Source organism: Ursus americanus, chromosome 33 (genome assembly GCF_024610735.1).
Source record: "Ursus americanus isolate L20-20 chromosome 33, mUrsAme1.1.p, whole genome shotgun sequence".
NCBI classification, from domain to species: domain Eukaryota; kingdom Metazoa; phylum Chordata; class Mammalia; order Carnivora; family Ursidae; genus Ursus; species Ursus americanus.
Genome location: NC_142159.1, coordinates 6,589,713 through 6,603,798, shown reverse-complemented (window position 1 = coordinate 6,603,798; position 14,086 = coordinate 6,589,713). Strand labels below are relative to the sequence as shown.

General features: G+C 42.0%; 1 protein-coding gene across 1 annotated transcript in view; it reads left to right on the top strand.

Annotated features, from left to right (window-relative positions):
* Positions 1–317: 317 nt before the first annotated feature.
* The window catches only part of RBBP4 (RB binding protein 4, chromatin remodeling factor), a 21,293-nt gene continuing 7,524 nt past the window's right edge, over positions 318–14,086 (top strand). Inside the window, exons 1-7 of the mRNA XM_045782215.2 lie at positions 318–478; positions 1,068–1,215; positions 5,782–5,927; positions 12,905–13,078; positions 13,427–13,542; positions 13,660–13,820; positions 13,917–14,043. Of these exons, the coding sequence (XP_045638171.1) occupies positions 463–478; positions 1,068–1,215; positions 5,782–5,927; positions 12,905–13,078; positions 13,427–13,542; positions 13,660–13,820; positions 13,917–14,043 (888 nt within the window). The 5' untranslated portion in view covers positions 318–462. The remainder of the gene's footprint in view (positions 479–1,067; positions 1,216–5,781; positions 5,928–12,904; positions 13,079–13,426; positions 13,543–13,659; positions 13,821–13,916; positions 14,044–14,086) is intronic.

Below are 14,086 nucleotides of genomic sequence, written 5' to 3'. Positions count from 1 at the left end.
TCACTCCCAGAGTTGTTAACTAGACCCGAAAGCATCCTAGATTTCTCAGCTGAGTACTTTGACAGTGTGGGGAGCTGAACAGCCTTTAAGAAAATGGCTGCCCCCTGGAGAGTGCGGACTAAACCTCTCACGTGACCCGGCGGTCGCACTCCCACCGGCGCCGCGCGCGCGCAATCGAAGGAAGTCGGCTCCCGGCCGTGTGGGGGCAGGGGAGGGGCGCGCGCCTCGGATCCGCAGAAAGCGACTCTGCGTGTCTCGATAGGCTGCGAAATTGGCTTCCCCGCCCACACTATCATTCGGGGCGCTCCGATTGGCCAGTGTTGGCGCGAAGGTGCGCGAGTCGGCCCTCACGCAGGGGCAGCAGGAAACAATAGAGGCCGCGCGCGCAGAGCGAGCGCTCGTAGCCTCCCCGCCCCTCCCGCAACGCTCGACCCCGGGATCCCCCAGGCTTGCCTGCCCGCCATGGCCGACAAGGAAGGTGAGGGTGCTGGGGCCGCCCCAGGAGGGCGGGGGGTGCCGGGCTGGTTCCGCGGCGTCGGCAGGGCCTAGCAGTGAAGGCAAGCCCGACTCTTGAGTGCTGTCCCCACCATCGAAGGCGTGAGGAGAAATCGCCCCGCGGGGCGAGCTAACGGCGCACCAGTTCTTCCGGCGCGGAGGCCCGTCCCCGCGGCGTGGAGCTGTTGGGGGGGGTCCCCAGCCGATGTTTGGTCCCTCCCCGCGCTCCCTGTCGGTCTGCCCGCCTCTCCCCGTTCTGCCTGCGCCGTTCCCTACCCCAGGGGCCGGTGCGCGGGCCTCCGCGCCGGTTCGGTAGACTCAGCGCGAACGGGAGCGTGCTCGTGAGGCCCGGCGCCGTCGCCGGAACGGCTAACGGAGTGACGGGCCTGGCTAGCCCCAGAGTAGTTGCGGGCCTGCGCGGGTGGAGAGGGGTGTTGGTACCTCCGCCGCGGAGAGATTTACACATATCTCCTCCATTTCAGAATCTGGACTCGAGCGGTGCCGGTAGCTTTGGAAGTGTTGACTCGGTCTCCATTTGTGTTCGCTAACTTAATTTGTTTTTAACTTTTTAGCAGCCTTTGATGACGCAGTAGAAGAACGTGTGATCAACGAAGAGTACAAAATATGGAAAAAGAACACCCCTTTTCTTTACGATTTGGTGATGACCCATGCTCTGGAGTGGCCTAGCCTAACTGCACAGTGGCTTCCAGATGTAACCAGGTGATGTGAATCTTTTGAACGTTATCTTGTGTCCTCAGTGTAGATTTCTCACGTTGATTTTCCCTGTTTTCCTCCAGTCACCCAAAGACAGCACGCGATCAAAACCTATTGGTGACGTTTTTTTCTAGGCCAAAAAATGAGACAAAATGTAAAAATAGTTTTGCAATGTACCTGATAAGAGAAAACTTGTTTTCTTTTCCTGATAACGAATTGAATAGCCTATTATAACTACAGTTGACCATATAGTGTAAAATGTGTCAGCTTTCAAAAAAATGATGTGAGTTCAGTTTTTTTCAGCAAAACATTGGAATCTATAGGTAGTAGCTGCCTAGTGCAAAGATTTATATGATATGGTACTTCCCTTCAAGGAGCACAAGCATAGTTCAAGAGGCTAATGTAAACTAATAGTTATAGTTACATGTGCTAAGAGCAGTTTTACAGAGATACTTAGGATGCTTAGAACTAACACCGGAAGGTGGGATAGGTCTTATATAAGGGAATTACACATAGTGAGAGATCAATCACATGTAGGGTAGGTCTTACACGTGAGAAGCTTACCTCTAAGAAGATAAAATGGTACTTAATTTATCTTCCATTTATTTAGGGTCTGCAAGATGCCATATATCAGGGTGTGCAAGTTTAGATAGACACCTTCCCTGCCTTGACTGCTTCTGTATGTAGTACGGTAAATACCTCCCCCCACCTTTAGTTTTAGGGAATATGGCTGAAGATCCCCAGTGGATGCCTGAAACCATGGATAGTACTGAACTCTGTATTATGTTTTGTTTTTTCCTATACACACATAACTGCAAAAAAGCTTAATTTGTAAATTAGACACGTAAGAGGCTAATAATAAAACAGTGATTATAATAATAGACCATAATAAAAACTATCTGATTGTGGTCGCTTGCTGTCAAAATCTCTCACTGTACTCACCCTTGTGATGTTGTTGAGAAGATGCCTATGTGATGAAATGAAGTGAGGTGAATGACATGGGCATTATGATGAAGTATTAGACTACTATTGACCTGATGATAAGTCTGAAGGAAGATCATCTACTTCCGGAGGGGATTGTGGTTGACTGCGGGTAACTGAAACCACAGCTAGGGGGGCTACTGTATTACAGTAAAAAATAATTATCATAAGAGTGGCACAGATAAAAAAAATGATCAGGGGCAGGAAAAAATCACCTAAACTTAGGGTATCATGAAAGGCTTCCAGGAGGAAGTGACAGTGCAAAGATGAAGGTGAATTTAAGTAATACAAAATTTTATCAAGACCAATGTGCCTGTTGGGATAATGGGTTTTCTTTTATAAAATTGTTTCACCATTCAGACTAGCATTTAAAAATTATATTGTGTGCTAAATAAATTTCTTCAAAATTCATGTCTTCAGATCTCGGAGAATGTGGTTATTAGACTGTTTCAGCTCAACAAGTAATAGAAATTTGATACAAATTTTACTAGTAACTTAAAGACGTTGCTTCCTTCACAGTGACATTAAAAAATGAATCTGCTCTAATGATGTTTACCAAACTCTTAATAAATACCTAGAAATTTAGAGTTGGAAGCTTTATCATGACCAGGAGTTCCATGTTCTACTGATGGATCATCAGAATTATTTAAGTTCAGGGTGCCTGGGTGGCACAGTTGCTTAATCGTCCAACTCTTGGTTTCAGCTCCAGTTGCAATCTCAGGGTCGTGAGATCAAGTCCCACTTTGGGCTCTGCACCCTGGTCTTCTTAAGGTTTTCCCCTCCCCCCACACTTGCTCCCATGGGCTTGCACATTCGCGCTCTCTCTAAAAATAAGTAAATCTTTTTTTTCTTCTTCTTTTAAAGAATTGAGTTCAGGTTAAGTGGAGTCATTTCTCTCAGGAGTTCTCAGTGATAGTCAAACCATTTAGGAACTAGTGGCAGAGTATTTAATGAAAAATAGTTGAATGGTGATTCCACAGTCATGAGCTATATCATTATTGGATCAGTGGATCAGTATTGGCCACCCCACACCTACTAAATCGTTCTGGAGCCATATTTTTAAAAACCTTCCTATATAATGTAGTGATTAACTCAACTTGGAAAGCAATGAATTAGACTAAATTCCCCAAGGTTGAAATCTATGTTATCTTAGTAGCTTTCTACTTTAGCAGAACTGGGTAAATAAACCTTTTTGCAGTGTTTGACATTTGTCCAAATACCCAGCCTTACCTTCCTTTTTTTGTATTCTATACATATAACAATGCCAATTTTTTTAAAGATTTTATTTATTTATTTTGAGTGAGAGTGGGGGAAGGCAGGATCTTCAAGCAGCCTCCTGCTGAGTGCAGAGCCCCACGCAGGGCTCAAACCCACCACCCCTGCGATCATGACCTGAGCTGAAATCACGAGTTGGACTCTTAACCAACTCAGCCACCCAGGTGCCCCGAACAGTACTAATTTTCTTTTTAATATGAGGATTACTTAAGAGGAATTCCTGTTGGTTATCTCTAGACCCAATTTGAGAGCTTTTCCTGAATTTTCAGCTGCCTACTGGTGTCTTTGGAGTACATTACTGTCTTCCCCAACATCACATGTTCCAAACTGAGTATATTTTTTCCCACTCCAGCTTTCTCCTGTTGTTCCTATTTCTGTTTATCATAGTTGACTTTGGTTTGACATTTCCTAGGTTTTTCTCTTTTTTTCACTTGACAGTTCATTTATAAGCCCCAGTGGATTCTATTGTGTCATATCTTCCTTTTCTAGACCAGAGGTTCTCAAACTTGAACATGCCTCATAATCAGCTGGAGGGATTATAAGATAGATCATTGTGCCCAGCATCCCAAGTTCTTAATTTAGTAGGTCTGGAGTGGATCTGAGAATTTAATTTGCCTTTCTAGCTGAAGTTCCTAGATGATGCTGATGCTGTTGGTCCTGATACCGCACTTGAAGAACTTCTGCTTTATACTGTTAGATTAATCCTTCTGTGGTAATTCTGATGGTGCTAGGTGCCTTAGAAATTTTCCATGGTCCTTTGTTCCCCCTGTAATACAGAATTGTGAATTCTTTAAGGTGGCATTCAGTACCCTAGAATCTTCCTTTTTTAGCCTTCTCTCTGACTGTATTTTTCCCACATCCAAAGTCATATTGGGATATTGGTCCTAGTAGTTGTGTAATCTTAGGCAAGTTGGCTGATTTTCCTAAACCTCAGGTATCTTCATCTTTAACTAATACATGGTTTGTAAACTGCTTAGGTGTCTAGCATTTTGTAGACCTGCCCTTTGCTCAGTTCCCTTTTCTTGGAATACTGTTTTCCAGAGCCCTTGTCTCTTCTGGGTTTTAGTTCTCATTTTGACATCTGGTGAAGTACCCTCTCTTTCATGGACACTTCCTTAATTCCAGAAGTAATCTTTCTTATCTAAACTCCCATCTTGTGTGCCTTTCATGTAGTATTTATTGACTGGTATTTTAATTATTTATGGACGTGACTATCTAATTGCCCCTAGTTTTTCAAGTACAGGAATCATGTCTTAATCATTTTTGTAGTTCATAGTATTTGGCACAATTTGTCCACTGATTAGGCATTTGGTAAATAAACAATTACTTTACCTACTGTTATTTTCTTTCCTTTACTTTTTTTTTTTTTTTTTTAAGATTTTATTTATTTGACAGAGAGAGAGACAGCCAGCGAGAGAGAGAACACAGGCAGGGCGAGTGGGAGAGGAAGAAGCAGGCTCCCAGCAGAGGAGCCTGCTGTGGGGCTTGATCACGCCCTGAGCCGAAGGCAGACGCTTAACGACTGAGCCACCCAGGCGCCCCTTTCCTTTACCTTTTAATGAAGTAACCTGAAGTGTTAGTATACCTAGCAATTATTTTCTTTACCCCCAACCTATTGTAAAGGGTGAATAATTAATTCACATTTTTATTCCATTAGAATTTTTCCCCAAAGTAATTGTAAATTTTTGGCCAAGTTAAGAAATATTTACAAAATTAAGTGCTGTGTGGTCCTCCTCATACTCCTCTCTGTGGAAAATATGATAAAAGTCAGAAATGTGGGGAGGCCTGGGTGGCTCAGTCGGTTAAGCATCTGCCTACAGCTTAAGTCATGATCCCAGGGTCCCACATCGAGCTCCTTGCATAGCAGGAAGTCTGCTTTTCCCTCTTGCCTGCTGCTCCCCCTGCTTGTGCACGCTCTCTCTCTCTCTCTCTCTCTCTCTCTCTGACAGATAAATAAAATCTTAAAAAAAAAAAAAAAGTCAGAAATGTTGCTCTTTTTTTTTTTTAGATTTATTTATTTGACAGAGAACATACGCAGGGGGAGCAGCAGGCAGAGGGAGAGGAAGAAGCAGGCTCCCCACAGAGCAGGGAGCCCAATGTGGGGCTCGATCCCAGGACCCCGGGATCATGACCTGAGCCGAAGGCAGACATTTAACCGACTGAGCCACCCAGGCGCCCCAGAAATACGGCTTTTAATAAGTTTTTCTTCCCAAAACCTGGATGTAATCGTGCCTTTCGTGTACATGTATATCACTGACTTCATTGTCTTTCTTGGTGTTAACTAATTTGAATAGTGACCATGTATTGCTATTATAGACCAGAGGGGAAGGACTTCAGCATTCACCGGCTTGTCCTGGGAACACACACGTCGGATGAACAAAACCATCTTGTGATAGCCAGTGTGCAGCTCCCGAACGACGATGCTCAGTTTGACGCCTCACACTACGACAGCGAGAAAGGAGGTAGGAAACTTCAGACCGAAAGAAGCAATGATGTGTGGGTTATAGCTTTCATATCTTTGAATTATCATGAAAAGGGTGTAAAGTTTGATTAACTAGCCTGTCAAGTTAGTAATAAGATTTTGAGCTTTGGAAAGCCTGAGTTTGCAATACAGATATTAGATTAGATATCAGAAGACATACTTAATGCATACTTAGTTCTATGTCTTTTCTGGAAATCTTCCTCTACTGGATTTGGGGGGGGGGGGTCTAGAATTGAAGGAAGCCAAAATCCACCATTCATTCTTTTATTTTAAGTTATATTTGTGTAATCTCTAACACTTAGCGTGGGGCTCGAACTCAGCCCTGGGATGAGAGTTGTATGCTCTTCTGACTGAGCCAGCCAGGTGCCCCTTTATTGTGTTTTGGGGGGGGGGTGGTTTTGTTGGTTTTGTTTTGTTTTTTATTCCAGCTTTATTGAGATGTAGTTGACATATAACGTTGTGTAAGTTTAAGGTGTACAGGTGTTGATTTGATACACTCGTATATTGCAAATTATTACCATCATAGATTTTTTTTGTTTTTTTTTTTTAAGATTTTAATTTTAAGTAATCTCTCTACTCAACGTGGGGCTTGAACTCACAACCCTGAGATCAAGAGTCACATTCTCTACCAACTAAGCCAGCCAGGTGCCCCCAAAGTCCACCATTTATTGTTGCTCTCGTGCATGCATGTGTGCATTCTCAGCATGGGAGATAATCGCCCCTAAGGGGATGAAATTTGGTTCTTGGAGAGGGGGATGTGTGAAAACAATCTTAATTCTTTAAATATACAAAGCACAGATATACATGGGAAACATAAATACACAGATATACATGGTAAACATAAATACATAAATATCTGTGGTATTAAAATTTCATCAGGAGTGTCAGAAAAGATGTCTTACAAGGTTTTTTAGAGGGGAGGGAAAAGAAAAAGAGGGGAGGAAAAAGACTGAGAGACACTGGCTTAAATTACCCTTTCCATTTGAGGTAGTAGAAATGACTTAACCATGGCTCTTGATGTGTATATAAAAATTAAATGAGCCATTTAGTTATATTCTATATTAGGAGATAACGTAGGGTTTAGCCGTGAAATACTTAACTCTTTCCCTTTTAATAGAGGTGGAAATGGATGAGTTACCTTTGTTGTTGTCCTTAAACTCAAATTACTACGGAGAGATGATACGCTCCCATTGAGATAAGTGATCTGAAAAATGGGTGTTTTTTAAAGATTTTATTTATTCATTTATTTGACAGAGAGAGACAGCCAGCAAGAGAGAGAACACAGGCAGGGGGAGTAGGAGAGGAAGAAGCCAGGCTCCTAGCGTAGGAGCCTGATGTGGGGCTCGATCCCGGATCTCTGGGATCACGCCCTGAGCCGAAGGCAGACACTCAACGACTGAGCCACCCAGGTGTCCCCCCCTGAAAAATGGATGTTTAATGTTTCTTAAATTTCTCCCGATTAGCAGAATCCATTCTTTTATCTAAGTTCTTTTGAGCTCCAGTTACTTGGCCAGGATTGTTGTGTGCCGTTAATCTTTTGATCACTCCATATTTGCCTTAGGGTGATACAGAATGCAAAGTAGTATGTTCTTAAGATAAAAGTCCACAAATACGATTTTGTGTCACTGACCCAACTGTCTGTGATACAATTATTGGGAAGTTCTTCTGTGGGTAGACATTAGTGTGGGGGTGGGGGGTGGATACTGAACTGAAGAGTCCAAGGACTTAGGCTTGAGATTCTGTTACGCCACTCACTAGTCGTGTGGTTTTGGATAAATCATTTAGCCTCTCTTAGAGTCAGCGTCCTTTCTACTAAATGAAGATAAATTGTTTTTAAATAGGATTTTTGGTTAGTTAGTGACAAAAAGCAAATACTCTGATTGGTAGTGTAATAAGTTTTTTTAGAAATCAAAGCAAATAGGGGCGCCTGGGTGGCTCAGTCGTTAAGCGTCTGCCTTCAGCTCAGGGCGTGCGTGATCCCAGGGTCCTGGGATCAAGCTACGCATTGGGCTCCCTGCTCCTCTGGGAGCCTGGTTCTTCCTCTCCCACTCCCCCTGCTTGTGTTCCCTCTCTCACTGGCTGTCTCTCTCTCTCTCTGTCAAATAAATAAATAAAATCTTGGGAAAAAAAAGAAAGAAAGGAAGAAAAGAAAGCAAATAGAGAAGACTGTGGACCCCTGCCACTGCCATAAACCTATCCTCTACATATAGATAACTGTTAAATTGATTGTTTTCTGAATTATTTATCTATCCCGTTTATTGGCTCACTGATTCAAAATATATGTTGAGTGCTTACTGTACACCAGGCTTTTTTCTTGGTACTAAGGATACGGCATAGAATATGCTTTTCCGGCCTGGTGTATCTTGGACATCTTTTTGTGTAAGGTATATCTCCTTTTGATGGTTGTATACTATGTTATAATTAACCGTCCCTTGTTTGACATTTAAGTGGTTTCCAATTTTCTGGCTTGAAAAACAGTTCTTGTACCATATGTCTTGCTTAGTTTTGCTACAGAATAATTTTCGAAGTGGAATGCTGATCAGAGGGCAAGAACATTTTCAAGTAAAATTAATACTGCTAAGTTGCCCTCCAAAAATGATTCACCGTCCCACCAATAGCAGATGTATTTATGTATGTTTCTCCATGCCCTTGCCAACATTGGATTTACTTCCCTCTGATATCCTTCAGATTTTGTGTCATTCTTGGAAATGCCTTTATCGTTCCAAGATTTTAAAATATTTACCTGTTGTTTTTTGATGCTTCTTTATGTTTTGGCCATTAAAACTGTAATGTTTCTGGATTTGTTTTGGCATTGGGTATGGAGTGTAGCAATCAAGCATTTTTCTAAGTGGTTAGTAAATTTTTTAAAAATACCATTTGCTGGGGGTCGCCTGGGTGGCGCAGTCGTTAGGCGTCTGCCTTCGGCTCGGGGCGTGATCCCGGCGTTATGGGATCGAGCCCCACATCAGGCTCCTCTGCTAGGAGCCTGCTTCTTCCTCTCCCACTCTCCCTGCTTGTGTTCCCTCTCTCGCTGGCTGTCTCTCTCTGTCAAATAAATAAATAAATATTTAAAAAAAAAATACCATTTGCTGGGGGCACCTGGGTGGCTCAGTCGGTTTGGCTTAATTCTGACTCTGGATCAGCTCAGGTCTTGATGTCAGGGTGGTGAGTTCAAGCTCTGCATTGGGCTCCATCCTGGGCATGGAGGCTACTTTAAAAAAAAAAAAGCCATTTGCTGGCAAATTGTTTTCTTCACTGCTTGTTGAAGTGGGATTTTTTAAACATGTGTACTCAAATCTTTTTCTGGTAACTTGAGTTTTTTGAACAGCATCAAACCAACTTTTGCTTTATCCCCCTTAATTAATGCTTAATTATAGAGGAACAATTAAAAATATTGGTAATAACGTGTGATATATTTGTACAACTATATAAATCACCCTATTTAATCCTCATAGGGAAACTGTTACTCGGTAGCTGTTCTGTAGCTTGCCCTAAGGTTATACAGCTTATCTCCTTTTCTCTGTCTTCTCTTCCCTTTACTCCCCTTCCTTCCCCGCCCCCCCCCCCCATCTTCAGATCACTGGGTAGGCTTGGTGCTTTAAAGAGGGGCGGTGCTCTCCTCTATGGTCTTAACAGTGGTGGAAGTAGGTAATATCCTAAATGTCTCTTGGGTGATTATTAAGTAGATAGTTTACTAGTCTGTCTTGCTCTCAGATGAAATATCCTGTGTCTCAGATTGAACTATTGTAATTAGTTACCATCCACTTGACCCCATTTGGTTTTAGATACTAGATGGCAGACAGCTTCAAAAGATCATTGAGCTTTCAAAGTGAAAACTGAAAACTGGCTTTGTCCTGTTTTGACATTAAAAGAATCTGTTTATATTACAGTCAGCCCGGCTATAGTCACATTTTAAGCCCTTGTAAAATAGATTAGATGTAAAATTTTACTTATGATTCTGTTACCAAAATCTTTCAATATCAACAAGTTTATTTTTTGGCAACTTAGAGAACTTTTTTTAAGATAGCTTTTAGTCTTTTGTCTCAATTGTATAAAATAAACTTATTAAATCATGGTGAGATAATTGGATATTTGTTAGAGTTTACTCTTTTTAGTAAAAGGGTGTTTGTGGATTCAAAGAGTGGCCTACAGGTAGAAATCAACGCTGGTTACCTAGTTTGTGGGGGAGGGGTGGATATTGGTTTTGAAGGACATGATAGTACTTTCTGGGAAGCTGGAGGTGTTCTATATTTCCATCTGGGTGCTGGTTTTCCTGGTGTATCCATTTGTAAAAAATTTGTCAAGCTAGGCACTTTTAATACATTATAGCTCAAGTTCCCCCTCCCCCCAATTTTTTTTTTTTAAGATTTTTTATTTATTTATTTGACAGAGATAGAGACAGCCAGCGACAGAGGGAACACAAGCAGGGGGAGTGGGAGAGGAAGAAGCAGTCTCCCAGTGGAGGAGCCCGACGTGGGGCTCGATCCCACAACGCCGGGATCACGCCCTGAGCCAAAGGCAGACGCCCAACCGCTGTGCCACCCAGGCGCCCCACCCTCCAATTTTTTAAATAGTGTTTTATGTGGAGAGAAGCAAACAAAATAGGGATACAACTGGACCTTGATAGTCATTTAATTTATTGTACGTTGATACCTCAGTCTTTCTTTCCTACTTCAGATTTGGCCTTTTGGAGGCACCTGGGTGGCTCAGTCAGTTGGGCATCTGCCTCTGACTCAGGTCATGATCCTGGGGTCCTGGGATCAAGGCCCAAGTCCGGCTCCTTGCTCAGCAGGGAGCCTGCTTCTCTCTCTGCCTGCCACTCCCCCTGCTTGTGTGCTCTCTCGCTCTGTCAAATAGATAAAGTCTTTAAAAAAAGAAAGAAAGAAAGATTTGGCCTTTCATCTGTTGGCTTCAGCTTGGGAACCCCTAATTATTTTTTAAATAGATAAATCCTTTCGTAAAAACTCAATTGTGAATCCTCTGAGCTGACATTATTGTATTTTAACCACAGTTAGAGAGACCCTCTGTTTAGTGTGTATCCAATACCAAAATACCCCACATTATGTAATTAATACCCTTCCTCTGTGGGCTCTGTGCCAGCTGTTGTTCTTCCCTTGTTATTGGGATCCCTTTTCTGGCAGTTAGGCTTTTTTGTCATAGTCGTCTGTAGTTATATTTTATCTCTGTGTTTGGACTGAAAGTTCCTTGCAGTCGCGTATCTTATGCCTTTTTTTTTTTACATTGTAGATACTCATGGTCTAGAGTTCTGGGGGAAAATTGGTTTAATATGGGTTTTTTTTTCTCCTTTGGAGTCTATTCTGAGCTTTTATTTTTAGATTTTTAGTCTGTATGAAATGCTTGCATCTCAACTTTTAAGAGTTATTTGGAAATTGAAAGTTACCTAATCTGCCAGCCATATTACCCATCTATGTCCTTGCTTTTTTAAAAGATTTTTGTCCTTCAAAGTGTAACACTTGTGTAACAGTGCTGTTGACAGCGTTTTCATTTGCAAGTTACTCTCACAACTTTGATTTATGGAGAAGGTATTTGAGACTTAGAAATTGAAGGCCTTCCCCAAATCACCAAGCTCTGGCAGTCAGGCCAAGGTCCGACTCTTACTTAGGTATCTTATCGTGCTGCCCTCTGTAATTCTTCGACTAATCATTAACTACCTTTGTTTATATGTTGCTTTGCCAAGATTTACGTGGTCACAAATTATATTGTTATACATTTTATAATGGCACTTGGGAGAACTAAGTGCATACAGTAGTCAAATGTGAATAAAAAATGTTTTTATCTAGTCCTTGCCTGCCTGGTTTATTTCAGCTAAGGATTGTGGTTGGCGTGTGTAAATGGGGGTTAAGGAAAATGGAACTAGCTATTGTGGCTCTGTTTTTCCTCACTGGACTAAGAGAAATAGTATGGGGAAAAAATAATGGTGTGGTGGTATTTCAAGAAGGTCATTCCAAACTACAGCTTCAAATAAATGGTGTAAAGGGGACTCTTTAGTACCTGGCACACTGTGTACTTTAATATTCATTAAAGTAGTAATTTAAGGGGCACGTGGGTGGAGTAGACAGTCGAGTGTCTGAGTCTTGATTTCGGCTCAGGTGCTGGTCTTGGGCTCGGGCCCCATATGGGGCTCTGCCCTCAGTGCAGAGACTGCTTGCGATTCTCTCTTGCCCTCTGCCCCTCCTGCTCATGCTCACATGCATGTGCTCTTTCGTGCGTGCGCGCTGTCTCAAATAAATAAATCTTAAAAAAATAAAATCTTATTCAGCACTTTTTTGGTACTTTAAATGAGATTTGAAAATTGCTTATTGAGAATCTGTTTTGAAGTGGAATTGGTAGTGTTCCTTACTTTTAGATAGTATTATAACTTTTATTATATAACTATCTAGAATTGGTGTAGGTAAGCTGGAAGAGTAGTAGGCTAGGAATCAGAAAAATGGCAGTTCGCGTTAGATTCAGCCATAGTCCTGTCACTAGAACAGATTAATGTAGCTACTCCAAATTTCTGTTTTTCTTGGTAAAATTTTGGGGGATATTAACTGTCTTCCCTAGTATGTAGGGTTGTGGTAAGAATCAAATAAGAGGCATGAAAACACCTTATACTACTACCAGATGTCTAGATTATTTCTAGTGTTCTACTAGTTTGCTGATAAAAAGCTTGCCTGTGTTGGGGCGCCTGGGTGGCACAGCGGTTAAGCGTCTGCCTTCGGCTCAGGGCGTGATCCCGGCGTTCTGGGATCGAGCCCCACATCAGGCTCCTCCGCTATGAGCCTGCTTCTTCCTCTCCCACTCCCCCTGCTTGTGTTCCCTCTCTCGCTGGCTGTCTCTATCTCTGTTGAATAAATAAATAAAATCTTTAAAAAAAAAAAAAGCTTGCCTGTGTCATAATTTGAGTGACATAGAGCAGCTTGTGCTTTGTCCTCATTTGCAATTTCTTATTTACAGAATTTGGAGGTTTTGGCTCAGTTAGTGGAAAAATTGAAATAGAAATCAAGATCAACCATGAAGGAGAAGTAAATCGGGCGCGTTATATGCCCCAGAACCCTTGCATCATTGCAACAAAGACTCCATCCAGTGATGTTCTTGTTTTTGACTATACAAAACATCCTTCCAAACCAGGTACCTGCCCTCTTCAGTTCAAATACAGATAATGAGTCACTATGGGAATACACTGTTCCACTCAGTCTGAGTTTAATTGCTTGTTATTTGTATATTTTAACATCTTGTGGTGTATACTGGTATGTGTGGATATTCTTCCTTCGTTCTTCTTACCTAGGTGGGAAAAAATGCTTTTTTGCACAGAACAGAATGATGGTGCGTTTTAAGTGTTATAAATTTGATCGTAATGGATCTGTATTACTATAAATACGAAGAGCTTTAGACCTCTTCATCAAAATTCCATTATGCTTTGTAGACCCAAAGAGGCAGTAGACTCTGGGTAGTCTTGATATGTCTGTTAATTTGCAGACCCTTCTGGAGAGTGCAACCCAGACTTGCGTCTTCGTGGACATCAGAAGGAAGGCTATGGACTTTCTTGGAACCCAAATCTCAGTGGGCACTTACTTAGTGCTTCAGATGACCATGTGCGTATCCTCCTCATTTTGAAGCAAATCTGGGCTAGTTATCAGTCGGTTTCTTTTCTGGGGTATGTGGGGAAGTGAGAATCTGCCATTTATATAATAGTTAATTTTACATTTAAGACCATCTGCCTCTGGGACATCAGTGCTGTTCCAAAGGAAGGAAAAGTTGTGGATGCGAAGACCATCTTTACAGGGCATACAGCAGTAGTAGAAGATGTTTCCTGGCATCTGCTCCATGAGAGTCTGTTTGGGTCAGTTGCTGATGATCAGAAACTTATGATGTGAGTAGAATCCATGTTTTAGTTGTTTCCTTATTGTCTAAATCTTATATATTACCTATTTCAAGCTTTTTTCCTGTTTTTCCTTCTTCATTAAAGCTGGGATACACGTTCGAACAATACTTCCAAACCAAGCCACTCAGTTGATGCTCACACTGCTGAAGTGAACTGCCTGTCTTTCAATCCTTACAGCGAGTTCATTCTTGCCACAGGATCAGCCGACAAGGTCAGTTTGACTTATTTTAAGAAAACGTTGGGTAAATTTCTTT